Source organism: Symphalangus syndactylus, chromosome 8 (genome assembly GCF_028878055.3).
Source record: "Symphalangus syndactylus isolate Jambi chromosome 8, NHGRI_mSymSyn1-v2.1_pri, whole genome shotgun sequence".
NCBI classification, from domain to species: domain Eukaryota; kingdom Metazoa; phylum Chordata; class Mammalia; order Primates; family Hylobatidae; genus Symphalangus; species Symphalangus syndactylus.
This window is the reverse complement of record NC_072430.2, coordinates 144,550,008-144,563,374: the sequence shown is the minus strand read 5'-3', so window position 1 is coordinate 144,563,374 and position 13,367 is coordinate 144,550,008. Positions and strand designations below refer to the sequence as shown.

At 48.1% G+C, this 13,367-nt stretch overlaps 1 protein-coding gene across 1 annotated transcript; it reads left to right on the top strand.

Annotated features, from left to right (window-relative positions):
• The first annotated feature begins 11,394 nt into the window (after nt 1-11,394).
• Nucleotides 11,395-12,530, top strand: LOC129488834 (olfactory receptor 6B2-like). The gene is given in 2 exon segments (XM_055291334.2): nt 11,395-11,740; nt 11,743-12,530. Coding segments are annotated over 2 exon segments (657 nt in total). The 3' UTR covers nt 12,054-12,530.
• The last annotated feature ends 837 nt before the right edge of the window (nt 12,531-13,367 follow it).

The following is a 13,367-nucleotide window of genomic DNA, read 5'->3' as shown; positions in this document are numbered from 1 at the left end:
ATTGTATTCACAAAACAGCAGCTCTTTTCCTCCGTAGCTGACTTTAGGACCACCTGTGGGACTGCTAGATCCCATTGCCACATGGGAGGTGCCCTACGAGCAGCTCTGGATTGACCAAGGAAAAGCTGCTTGGTTTAGGGACAGCGGTTCCAAGGAGGATAGGTAGCATCCTGTTTGGAAGGCTGCCACCCTATGACCAACTGATGGAAAAACTGATTGAAGAAGGTAAGAATAAATCAGTTCAGTCGGTGGAAGTGCGTCCTGTTTTCCTTGTAGTATTGGAAGAATTGAACAACAATAAGAGCCCTTGTGTTTGGGTGTTTACGGACTCATGGGCAGTGGGCAATGACCTGGGTATGTGGGCAGGCAGGTGGGCCATGGAAACTGCACTATTAAAGAATTGGGTAAGGCCCCATGGCAATCACTATGGGAATTCCAGGGGGCGCATTAAAGGACATATCAATGTCTGTCAGAAGAACCCCCTTCCAGGATCCGAAAGTGATTGGAACCAGCAAATGGAAAACCTGGTGCACTCACTTGAGGTGGCCACCAGGGCCCATGGAATGAGTAGACGTGGGGGCTGGAGCTGTGCAAGGAGGGAGTGCACCTGGATATGCCCCCCTGCACCCTCTGAGGCACAAGATGCCAGCAACAACTGTCCTGCCTTCAGATAAGAGGGACGGAGACTGCAGATAGTATGAAGCAGACTCCCTGGGTGGGCACAGGAAGGGGGAAGGCCCCACACCTAGCTGGGCAGTAGACTGTCACAGCACTACTGGTCACACCAGGACATTATAAATTGGCCACGCAGGAAGAGACACTTGCTCTGGACTGGGCATTGCATACCCAGTGGTAAATGCAAATGCTCAAAATACTATGAAAGGGCTGGGACAGAAGATGCTACACCAGTTTGCTCCATGGAGTTATGTTTCCTCAAGCAAGAGCCTCGGAGAGCCAGAGTGACACCATTTTAAAATCAACTCCATCTTAAAACTAGCAAGGAACACCCCTTGCCAGTCACGACCCATGGTCCTAAGATGTTTACAGCTAAGGAGGCGGCTTGGTGCTGCCTGCAAAAACACACTTCTCCAACAACACAAAGTCCAGATGTGCTGATGCCCGTAACAATACAGGCTTGATAGATAATTCTAGCTACGCTTTGATGGACTCACACACAAAAATATTAAGGACAGTTTTCTTTAAATCAATAGAATAATGCATTTTGTCATGCTGTCAGCTCACCCGCACACAGACACAACTTAGCTTAGTCATTGCGTGGACGAGACACTTACATAAGAAAAAAACTTAAAACAAAGCTGAGGTGCTCCCCATCTTGCTGCTTCTTCTTCTTCTTCTTTTTTTTTTTTTTTTCCAGACAGTCTTGCTCTAGCGACCAGGCTGGAGCGCAATGGCGCGATCTCGGCTCACTGCAACCTCCACCTCCCAGGTTCAAGCAATTCTCCTGCCTTAGCTTCCTGTGTAGCTGGTACTACAGGTGCACACTACCACACCCGGCTAATTTTTGTATTTTTAGTAGAGACGGGGTTTCACCATGTTGGTCAGGCTGGTCTTGAATTTCTGACCTCAGGTGATCCACTCACCTCTGCCTCCCAAAATGTTGGGATTACAGGTGTGAGCCACTGTGCCCAGCCCCCGTCTTGCTTTCTGAGGATGCCCTGCTCTGTAACAAAGCAGCTTTCAATGAGCTCTCTTCTCACTGCCCTCTGTGACTGGCCTTGAATTCCTTCCTGCGTGAGACCCAAGAACACTCTCTTGGGGTCCGGATCAAGACCCTTTTGTCCAGTAACAGATGCAACTAAAACCAGGTGAAAGGCTTGAGCAGGTACATCAGGGAAGGAACCAACTGGCCAAGCAGCATGTGAGCAGGTGCCAGTGTTATTAGCAACAAGGGGAATGCACACTGGAAACACAGGCAGACGCCCAAATGGACAATAAAGATGAAAAATGTGAGATCACCCATGTCGTGTGGATCGATATTCATTTGTTCCGATTGCCAAACAGGACCCCAGCATACAGATGCACTCCAGAGTGCTTATCCATTGACCTGCTGAAGGGCAGCAGGGCCATTGCCAGCTTTGGGAGATGGTGGATGGGGCTGCTGTAAACATTCGTGTGAATATAGCTTTTGTGTGAATACACATTTACTAGAAGCCGTGAGACCATTTTCCAGAGCAGCAGTAACACTCTGCATCCACACCAGCAGCGTGCGAGGCCCCAGCTTCCCTGCCTCCCAGACAGCATGTAGTGCTGTCCCTGCGTTTTATTTCTGCTACTCTGATGGGCGTGCAGTGGTGTCTCATGATGGCTTTGATTTGCATTTCCCTTGCGGCTAATGGTGATACACATCTTAAAAATCCTCTTTGATAAAGTGTCTGTTCCAGGCGTCTGCCCATTTCCTTTATTCTTTTTTCTTTTCTCTTGCTTGCTTTCTTTTTTTTTTTTTTGGACAAGGTCTTGCTCTGTTGCTGAGGCTGGAGTGCAGTGGCACAATCACAGCTCACTGCAGCCTCTGCTCCCCTGCTCAAGTGATCCTCCCACTTCCGCCTCCCGAGTAGCTGGGACTACAGGTGCCTGCCGCCACACCTGTCTATTTTCTTTTTTTGTACAGATGGGGCCTCACTATGTTGCTGAGGCTTCTATTTCTTAATTGAGCCCTCCTTTGCTCTGTCTACTAGCCTTCCTGAGAGTCAGAAAAACCTTGGCAAGTTGGAGTCTTTCTTTACAGGAATGCCAACCCTCCCCCACTGCCTTCTCCTGTCTTCTCTCCAAACAGTGTAGCTCCCAGACTTCCTAGGCAGGGACAGGCCTCTGGGTGCTCCCATTTCTTCTGCCACCAGAAAACTATCTTTTGGAAATATTTGCAAGACAGATCTGTTTGGGCTAAGACTGATACAATGATGTTTATGTTGGCTGTATATTTGAGAAAGGAAATTATCTTATGTCAGAAACTCAAATTTCCCTGTCCCCTTGAGAGTGACAACATTCCTGGATTCCGGAATAGAGTAGGGTCCCTCCAAGTCCATGTTCCCTGGACCAGGTCATGGCCATTGAGTCTAGAAAATGCCTCTGTCCCCAAGCAGAAGTCACACCCCTCTCTGACCCCAAAGAGAGAGGGTAGCAGAAGTCGTGGTGGGAACAGGGCTATATGGGTGGACTCTGAATGGACAGGGGAGGAAGGTTGGTCAAGCGTCCTGAATGTCTGGACAGGGCACCAGGGATGGTCAGCAGTAAATGGGGTGAGTTTCTTACCATCCAGGTTTGGGGCTGCTCCTCAGCCAGGCACCACCCCACACATGAGATTCCAGGCTAATTGGCAGTGTGGGGCAGTGACATCTCCATGGCAGGATAATTGGACCCTGGAGTCCCCACATTTGTACACAATGGGGAAGGAAGACACAGCCCCTTCTTCCCTGGTGCCGCCTACAAACCAGCTCTCAGGACTGGCCGGGCTGCATCAGAGGCCGATGGGTCAGAGGTGCCAGTGGGCAGGACAGAGGGAAGCGCTGGGCTGCACCAGGCTGAGGACAACCACCGTGACTCCCGCAGCTCTCCAGGGTAGGTTTCTTCTGCCAGTGAAGTGACTGAGTCTGGGGGGCAGCCCCAGGATCTTGTCCCTCAAGGGCAGTGGTCGGGGTTGAGATCCCTGCCCCACGACTGGCCTGGGATGTGACTGCACAACGTGGGACTCCCCCTCGCAGGGCCCCGCCTCCCACCCCAGCTTCCTCTCCCTCTGCAGCCTGAAATCTTCACCCAGGGGCACAGGCACAATTCCCATTCCCATGTGCCCACCCCCTGGTTTGCCTGCCTGACCCCCAATGTAGAAAGATGGGAGAAGCCACTGCAGGTCTGCTCACCGCACATCTGTGCCAAGCGTGGCATGTGGGTGGCACCTGCTCTGCCCTCTTCCCCTCCCTGCCTGTCCACCACACACCGCCTCTCCCTTCTCCTGCTGCAGCCTGCTGAAAGGATGCTGGCAGGCACATTTCCGAAAGGCCACGTTCCCTGGGTCTCAAGCCAGTGATCGGCTCCCCGCCGGCTGCAGGGCCTGAGCAGGCAGGGCTGTGCTGGGGGGCAGGTGCAGGAGGTGGTGGGCTGGAGCTGCTGCCAGAACAATCACCTATGCCTGTGCCCTCGAGACGCGGAGGGACCAGAACTCAGGGGGAGGGCTGCCCCTCGCCTGTTCCACCTCCTCCTCTCTGTCTTCCTGTCTCCTCTTTTGCCTCCCTTATTCGAACTTCCTCTTATCCCATCTTTGATGAGGCTGAAAATAACAGGAGGTTTTCCTCACAAGTGGGAGGTTTGAGGGCTGCGAGAAGGGCAAACAGACTCAAAAAGCCCTGAGCATCGCTTCCCGCAAACATGGTGCTCCAGCCAAGTGGATCAAGGGTGCCAGGGAGGTGTCTGTTCAGAAACAGGACGGTTCCCCTGACCCTGATCCAGCCACGGGCCTGACCAGTCACCCTGTCCGACTCCCACAGGGAGTGACGGCCCTGAACCATCACACGAGGCCCCAAACTCAAACCTGTGTCCATTCCCAACCCACCCCAAACTCCATCAACAACTAGCACCCCGGGGGCTCCCCTCATCCCCTCACATTGGGCCTGGGCCAGACTTCACCATCTTGGTGATTCTGGGGACAGGCGTGACAAGGCATGGGCAGGAAGAAGTAGGTTTCTAAGACCCTCCACCCCCAGACCTTGCGGCTGCATCCCTCCAGCCAGCACCAGCATGCTCGTCTCCACTGGAGCTCAGGAGCATGTGTTCCAGGCATCATCCCTGGGGACAGATCTTCCCCAAAAACACATTCTGGAGGACTCTTGTTTGCTGTTTATACTTTCCATTGTGATATTAACTCCATAGAACTGGGTTCAGAAAAGCTTTCAAGTAAAATACCTACTTACATTTCAAGATACCAGAAGTACAAGGATGAAATGTTTTGGGAAATGGTAAATTGTGAAAGTGCATCAAATTGTATCATTGTTTTCCTTCCTGCTGAGAGGCGTCTGTTCTTGCTAGCTCTGCACCGCTTCCTTTCCAATCCTGCCTGCCCGATTAACATTGAGCTTCTGCTCCCAAACCCTCCCTGACATGTTTTCCCTCTGCGGTTACCAATGGCCTCCTACCAGCCAATCAGGCTCCCTCCTCTTGGAGGAGCCCCTGTGTCCTGGCTTGGGCCACACGTCCCTGAGTGTCTCCCCACGTCTCCCACCACCTTCACCAGCCCCTCTTCCTCCTCCTCTTCCTGCTTCTAGAGGGGGAGGCTTCCCAACCTTTATTCTTGCTCTCTAAATCTTCACACTTTCCTTGGTCAATCTCATCCACATCCCCGTAGTCAGCACAGATTGGCTTCCTGGTGTCACTTTTGATTCTCAGGGACCCAGCCAGGAAGCCTCGTTGAGGCTGCCTTCAGCACACACCAGACAGGTTTGCTCTTCCCACGCCTCCTGCCCTGGCTTGCGCTCCTGCAGCCTCTTGCCCTGACGACCTCAGGGTCTCTGCACGGGCTCTCCCTCCTCACCTGACCCCCTCCAGCCTGATCTCAATGCAGCGGTCAGAGTCAGCCATTTACAGTGTGGGTGGTGCCACGCCACTGCGGTCAGAGTGAAAGCCACCGCCCTTACCATGGCCAGGAGGCTGTGAGTGGGCTCCTCCTGCTCTTGGTTGACACGGTCTCCTGCCACTCCCTATCACTCTGCTGCAGCCAGCCTTGCCCCAGCCCCCTGACCCCCTTGTTGCACTCCCCAGCCTGCGGCCTTTGCATCTCCTCTTCTCTCCACCTACGTGTGTCCGACTGACAGCCACAGGCTAACTCACGTCTCCTTTCAGACTCTGTCCTGGTGTCACCTTCTCTCTGGCATGTTCCCCCATCCCCGGCTGCCCAGTCATGCCCACCCTGCCCTTCTCTTCCCATCTGCTCATCACCTCTCACACTCTAAATAATTTCCTTACATGTCACGGGTATTATTTATGTTTCTGACTTCTTTCCTGGCGTCACTAGAATTTACATTTCATGCAGGCAAGAGTTTGGACTGTTTTTTTTTTCTCCTGATTTATCTCAATTGCCTGAAACAATGACTGGCACATATTAGACACTTAATAAACCTTGGACAGACCCCCCCACACATCTTGACATCTGACCTCAGTCTCTGGTGGGCGTTCTGGATGTCAGGGGTACTCCTGGAGCTCTCTACAGGGTGTCCCATAGGCGCTGCAAGCCCAGCATGCCCCAAACTAAGCCCCTCATCTTCCTCTCTCTCCGCAAGTGCACTTTCCCCCTCTGCAGGGAAATCCCAATGAAAGCAGAAGCCTGGAGGCGTCCTGAAATTCCTCGTCTCTGGGAGCATCTAACAATAGCATCGGGAGCCCAGGTGAGCCCGTCAGGAGGAAGCGACATCTGAGGCAAGTCCTGAAGGGCAACTGGCAGGGCAGCAGTGGGAACCGAATCAGCACCGTGCTCTCACAGCACTGAAGAAATGCCTCCTGCAGCAGCCCAGGATTCCAGAAGGGGCAGGAGCAAGAGAGGCAGCGAGGCCACAGAGAGGCTGACCCAGGAGCAAGCGGCTTATGCTAAGAACATGTGATGGACGTGGCTAGGAGAGAGGTCTGCGTGTCATTCCTTGCCACTTGGATGATGGATCAGACAGAGTCAGGAGAGACTGGAGGAAGACCAGTGAGAGAGCGGTGACAATAATCCAGCCTGGGAGGGACGGAACCTGAACAAGGACAGGGTGGATGGCAGCCCGTGAGCATGGAGACAGCAGACCTGATTCTGGACGCATTTAGGATGTGGGGCAGAAGGACTCAGCGCTTGCTCAGGTGTGGAGGGAGGAGAGGGGAAGAGTCCACACTGGAGCTCAGTGGGGCATCTGGGGGGAGTGGACGGCTGCACCACTCCCTGAGAGGAAGAGCATAGCGGGCAGGGGCTCCACGGCCAGGGGAGGTCTCGAGTCATTGGCTGGACACAGGAGTTGGTTCTGCAGAGGGATCAGGGGCGGCCTGGGGGTCGTCAGCTGGAAGTGACCACGGGAACCGCAGGGGTAGGTATGTTGCTCTGAGTGTGGACGGTGCGGACGGAAGGCTGGGGCTGCAGCACCAGACACTGAAGGAAAGGGGAGCAGAACAAGAGCCAAAATGTGGGGCCCAGAAATGAGCAAAATGTCACTGGCATCTGGGGACAGCCAGTCCCCGAGGTACGCGGCGACAGAAGCCGCATGGCAGTGGGAGGAGGGAGTATGACTGCCAGTGAGTCTTTACGTAGGGGAGGAAGAGGGGCTCATCAGAGGCATTCATGGGAATGTGCACCCCAAGAAGACAGGGGACATGGGGACCCAGATGTATGTGAGTAGGAGCAGAGACACATCATTGTCTGCCTCACACCCTGCTCCACAGCTGCAATCAGGTAACCAGTGGGCAGATGGGGCAGGCAGTCCCAGAGAGAGGGGCCATGCTGGAAGCAGGGTGCCTCTTGCACTGTCCACAGGGTGCATTGTGAGTGCAGGACCGTGAATGGTGTTGCCTCAGATCTTCCAACTTTTAAAAAGAAGCCAGATGTCGGTGCCTCTGTGTGAAATGTTCTGATTTTCAAAAACAAAGGTCACAGTGAAAGTTTTAGAGAATGGTCCTTCTGAAACGTGCAGGATAAACGACATCCCAATATACCCAATATACAGGCATGTGAGGAACAGGCTTGAGAGGTGCTCAGAAGCCACTGGAATTCTCGCTCTGCCCCACCATAAAATCCGTCTCCCTATTTATGCTTAAGAAACTGTGGCTCATGCCTGTAATCCCAGCACTTTGGGAGGCCGAGGTGGGCGGATGACCTGAAGTCAGGAGTTCGAGACCAGCCTGACCAACATGGCAAAATCCCGACTCTACTAAAACAAATACAAAAACGAGCTGGGCGCCTGTAATCCCAGCTACACGGGAGGCTGAGGTGGGAGAATCGCTTGAACCCAGCAGGCGGAGGTTGCAGTGAGCCGAGATCATGCCACTGCACTCCAGCCTGGGCAACAGAGAGTGAGACTCTGTCTCAAAAAAAAAAAAAAAAAAAAGTCACAAATAATCTTTAATTGGATTATTCTTTAAAAATCAGTGCTGAAAGGAAATCAATGAGCAGGCTATGCGTGTCGGGCCCACAGGCTTCCAGCTGGGGCTCTACCCTGTTGCGTCCACAGAACAGCAGCTTAGGAGAGGCTGGAGGACCGGTAGGCATCGCAGGCTCTGTCCATCTGAAATGCACTTTCTGATGTAACATATGAAGAACAGACCCGGTTGGTTTTTTTTTTTTTTTTCAGACTCGGTTGGTTTTTAGCATGGGTTTAATGAACTATCTTGACATCACGTTTAACACAATCCAGGCTTTCCTTGCTAACAGTGTCACAGAAATCCTCAGCTCTGACGAAGGGCTTTCTATACTGTCTCCATGCTGTTCCACTGACTTTATGGTGGTGCTCGTTATCTTTAATATTTATTTTATTAAATTATTATTTTATTTTTATTGTAGTTTTTCTATCCAAAATAGAAACGCCTCTTCATTAACCTGCTTCTCTTTTCTTCTTTCTGAATTATTTTAGCTATTCTCATCTGTTTATATTTCCAGATGATTTCAAGAATTATTTCATCCCGTTTCAAGAAAAATAAAATTTGGTGAGATTTCAAACAGAATTGAGTTAAATTTCAAAATTAATTTGGAGATATTGACATCTTTACAATATACTTTTTTTTTTTTTTTTTTTTTTTTGAGACAGAGTCTTGCTCTGTCACCCCGGTTGGAGTGCAGTGGTGCCATCTTGTCTCACTGCAACTCCACCTCCCGGGTTTACGCCATTCTCCTGCCTCAGCCTCCCGAGTAGGTGGGACCACAGGCGCCCGCCACCACGCCCGGCTAATTTTTTGTATTTTTAGTAGAGACGAGGTTTCACCGTGTTAGCCAGGATGGTCTCCATCTCCTGACCTCGCGATCCACCCGCCTCGGCCTCCCAAAGTGCTGGGATTATAGGAGTGAGCCACCGCGCCCGGCCAATATACTTTTTTTAACCTAAGAATATTCTAACTAGTAATTGTTGGTATGTAGGAAGACTACATTTTTAATACTCATTTTGAAATCCCTTAATTATAATAGCGTAGCAGATTTTTCAGGTTAAAAATCCTGCCATCTGGAAATAATGATAATTGTGTCTACTTCTTTATTCTGTTCTGTGGTAGCTAGTACAATGGCACACTGTTACGTAGCAGTAGTTACAACAAAGAGCCCTGTCTTAATCCTGACCTTGGCGGAGCAGGAATGATCCTGGTATTTAGCTGTGGGGATGCTGTAGCTGTTGGTTGAGGCTAGTATTATTTATCATATTAGGAATAATCACTTCTTTGGGGATGACAAATGCATGAAAGTTTGGGGAGAGTTTTTAATCAAAGCCTTTTAGCATCAGCTAGACTTGAAATGTGATCTTTTCAGCAGATTTGCTAACCTCGAAGTCTCTTTGCACCACTGAAATAATCATGCTAGTGCGACGTGAGCTCTTTCAAAGTGCTGCTGGGTCCTGATTGCTGACATTTTATTTTAGTTTTTTAAGTACAGTTAAAAAAAATCATTGATACATAGTTTTTCTTCCCTGCAATCTTCATCAGGCTTTTGTATCAGGAATTTGCTATTTTGTAAAATGAATCGGGACTTTCCCACCGCTCTGTAAGGGTTTACCGAAAGTAGGAAAGATCTGCTCCTGGCATAGCTAGAAGCTGGGCACAGGTGAAGTATCTGGGCCTGTCGGTTTTCTTTGAAGCAATTTTAACATCATGATGCTGTTGAGCTTTCTGTCTTCACTTCACTCAGTTTTCTCAGAAAATAGACCTTTATCTTGACTTTAACATTCACTCTTATATGATTGCTTTTCATAATCTTCTAAGCTCCCAGTCTTTCTTGTCATCTGTAAACTGAAGCTGTAAGAGGACCACTGAATGGAACACATATTAGGCGCTTAGTAAATAGCGCCAACCCTTCCCCTGTCATTTGGTGGGTCTCCATCAGCAGTTTACTCTTTTTTTAGTCTCTGAAATTGCGCTGCATGCTCATATTTTCCTGTTCATTAAACTAGCTAGAGTTTCATCTATTTTACTGTCCTCAACTCTAAACCTACTTCAGAACAAGTTTTTGCTGCTATCAATCAATTCTATTATTTTTTCTAATTCATAAAAAATGATTTTTATGCCATCGTTTTTAGGGAAATGTGTTATCTGTGATTCTGCTTTGGAGATAGATTGAACATTTTTTGATGCCATTGCAGATGATTTCTCCCCATTTTCTAAACAAAGGTGTATATTTTCTCAGGGTTGTGAGTTTATTCTCCCTCATCTCAACATTTCAAAGTTATACTATTCTAATTCTAATACTTGGCATTCTAATCTGTTTTTACCTTTGAGATCCGTCAAGTAGTGAGAGGCTTGTACTAGAGTCTGCTGCTGCTACTTTATTTCTGTCTATTTCTTTTTTTTTCTTTTTTCTTTTGTCTCTCTGAGACGGAGTCTTACTCTGTCACCCAGGCTAGAGTGCAGTGGTGCCACCTCTGCCCACTGCAACCTCTGTCTCCTGGGTTCAAGTGATTCTTGTACCTCAGCCTCTGGAGTAGCTGGGATTACAGGTGCCCACCATGATGCCAGGCTAAGTTTTGTATTTTTAGTAGAGACGGGTTTCACCACATTGGCCAGGCTAGTCTCAAACTCCTGACCTCAGCTGATCTGCCTGCCTCGGCCTCCCAAAGGGCTGGGATTACAGGCGTGAGCCACTGCACCCGGCCCCTGTCTGTTTCTTCTGATACTAAAGTCAGGTTTTTGCTGACTCTGTGTTGAGGATATATTATTCACTAAAAGGTTTATAAGTAAAACAGACCATTGGGGTCTGAAATTTTACTTGATCAAATGCTAATTCTGCAATCATGCTTTCTTTTTGTTTGATCATACATCTGAGCCTACGTTTGTCATTTCAACCTGAGTTGAAGTTTTTCTTTGTGCATCTTGGGATATAACCGCAATTACTTTTGCACCAACCTAATACAATAGATTCTTCTTCTATGACTTGGGCGTTTTTTCCTTTTACCAGGTGAGTTTATCCTACATACATTTATTGTCACAACTGATTTTTTTTTTTTTTACTCCAGTCATTGTTGTAGTTAGTTTTGGGTGCTTTCTTATGATTTCCTTTATTTCTATATTTTTTGTTCTTTCAAGATTTATAGGATTTATACCCTTTTAAAAACCATGATTTACTACTAAAATTTTTAAGGACTCATATTACTCTAACAATAAACTCCAGGAATATAACATAGCCTTTTGATTATCTCATCTGAAAATGAGGCAAAACACACTTTTTTTCTTATTACAATGCGGAAACGCATCTCTTTCGTTGGGTGCATGACGCGGCTCTACTTCTTCAGCTCCCTGGTGTGCACCGAGCGTGTGCTTCTGGCCTGCATGGCTTACGACCGCTACGTGGCCATCTGCCGCCCGCTGTGCTACCACATCCTCGTGACCCCGGGGCTGTGCCTCCAGCTGGTGGGCTTCTCCTTTGTGAGCGGCTTCACCATCTCCATGATCAGCGTCACGTTCTGCGGCTCCAACGTCTTGAACCACTTCTTCTGTGACATTTCCCCCATCCTCAAGCTGGCCTGCACGGACTTCTCCACTGCAGAGCTGGTGGATTTCATCCTGGCCTTCATCATCCTGTGTTTCTGCTCCTGGCCACCGTGCTGTCATATGGGCACATCACCCTGGCTGTCCTGCGCATCCCCTCGGCCACCGGCCGCTGGAGAGCCTTCTCCACCTGCACCTCTCACCTCACCGTGGTCACTGTCTTCTACATGGCTATGATTTTCATGTATGTCCGGCCCCAGGCCATTGATTCCCGGAGCTCCAACAAGCTCATCTCTGCCATGTACACTGTTGTCACACCAATAATTAACCCTCTGATCTACTGCCTTAGGAACAAGGAATTTAAGGACGCCTTGAAAAAGGCCTTGGGCTTGGGTCAAACTTCACACTAAGACAACTAAATGTCCTAGAGTAAAATCTGTAGTCACGAAACAACATTGTATATGGCACTTTGTGCTCTTTAAATTAATTTTTAAGTTAAATTTAACAAACCTACAGAACTAAATGAAATTTAACAAACCTACACAACTGTGCACAAGTAACAAGCCTTCGTCTGCATGTTTTCACAAAAGGACCGTGCTCATGGAACCAGCTCCCAGATCAAGAACTAGAAGCTGCCTTCACGCCCTCTCCCAGTCATTAACCCTCCTCCACAAAAAGCACTATCCTGACTTCCAAAACCAGATGCTAGCATTGGTGTTTTTGAGGGGCTTATGCAGAAAGTATGTACCTTGTTACGTTCCGCTTCTTTCATTCACCGTGCTGCTTGAGTGAATCCTTGATGTTTTTGCAACTAACAATAATTCATGCATTCTCATTGCTGTCCAATATTCATAATAAATAATACATTTATACTGTATAATACACCATGCATAATACATTTATACTAGGATAATACATATACTGGGATAATGCATATACTGTATTACGTATTATGTAAACATAATACATTATGCTGGGAGAAACCCTGTCCCACCTCTCCCAGCAGGTGTGAGCCGCTATGCTCAGCCATAATTTATGTATGTAAACACAAAAAAGGTAAGTAAAAATATAATGTCATAATCTTATGGGACTACCATCTTATGTGCTGTTCAGTCCATCATTCACCAAATGTCATTGTGTGGTGCACTACTGTGTCAGTTGAGAATATTTGCGCTGGCTTATTTCTGGATCCTCTGTTCTGTTAAATTGATCTACGTATCTATCAATATCACACCCTCCATCCATACCACACAGTCTTGATTTATATGATTGTGTAGTAAATCTTAATACCGGAAGAGTGACTCCTTCCACTTTATTCTTCTGTTTCAAAATTATTGTGGCTATTGTACGGCCTTTACATTTTTATATACATTTTATAGTAAGCCTGTCTATGTCCACAAGAAAATCTCGCTGAGATTTTGCTAGAAATTCCATTAAACCTAAAAATCAATTTGGGAAGAACTGACTTCATTGCTCTGTTGAGTCTTTCAATCCATGAACAAAGTAAACCCCTCCAATTATTGAGGTCTTCATTTTTTAAATCAGTGTTTTGTACTTTTTAATATGCAGATTCTGTGTGTGTTTTGCTGGGTTTAGACCTAAATATTATATTTTCTTTGAAGCAACTGTAAATGGTATTCCATCTTTTATTTCAGTTTCCATCTGTTTGTTGTTAGTACATAGGAAGCAGTTGATTTTCATATGTTGATGTCGCAGCCTGCAAA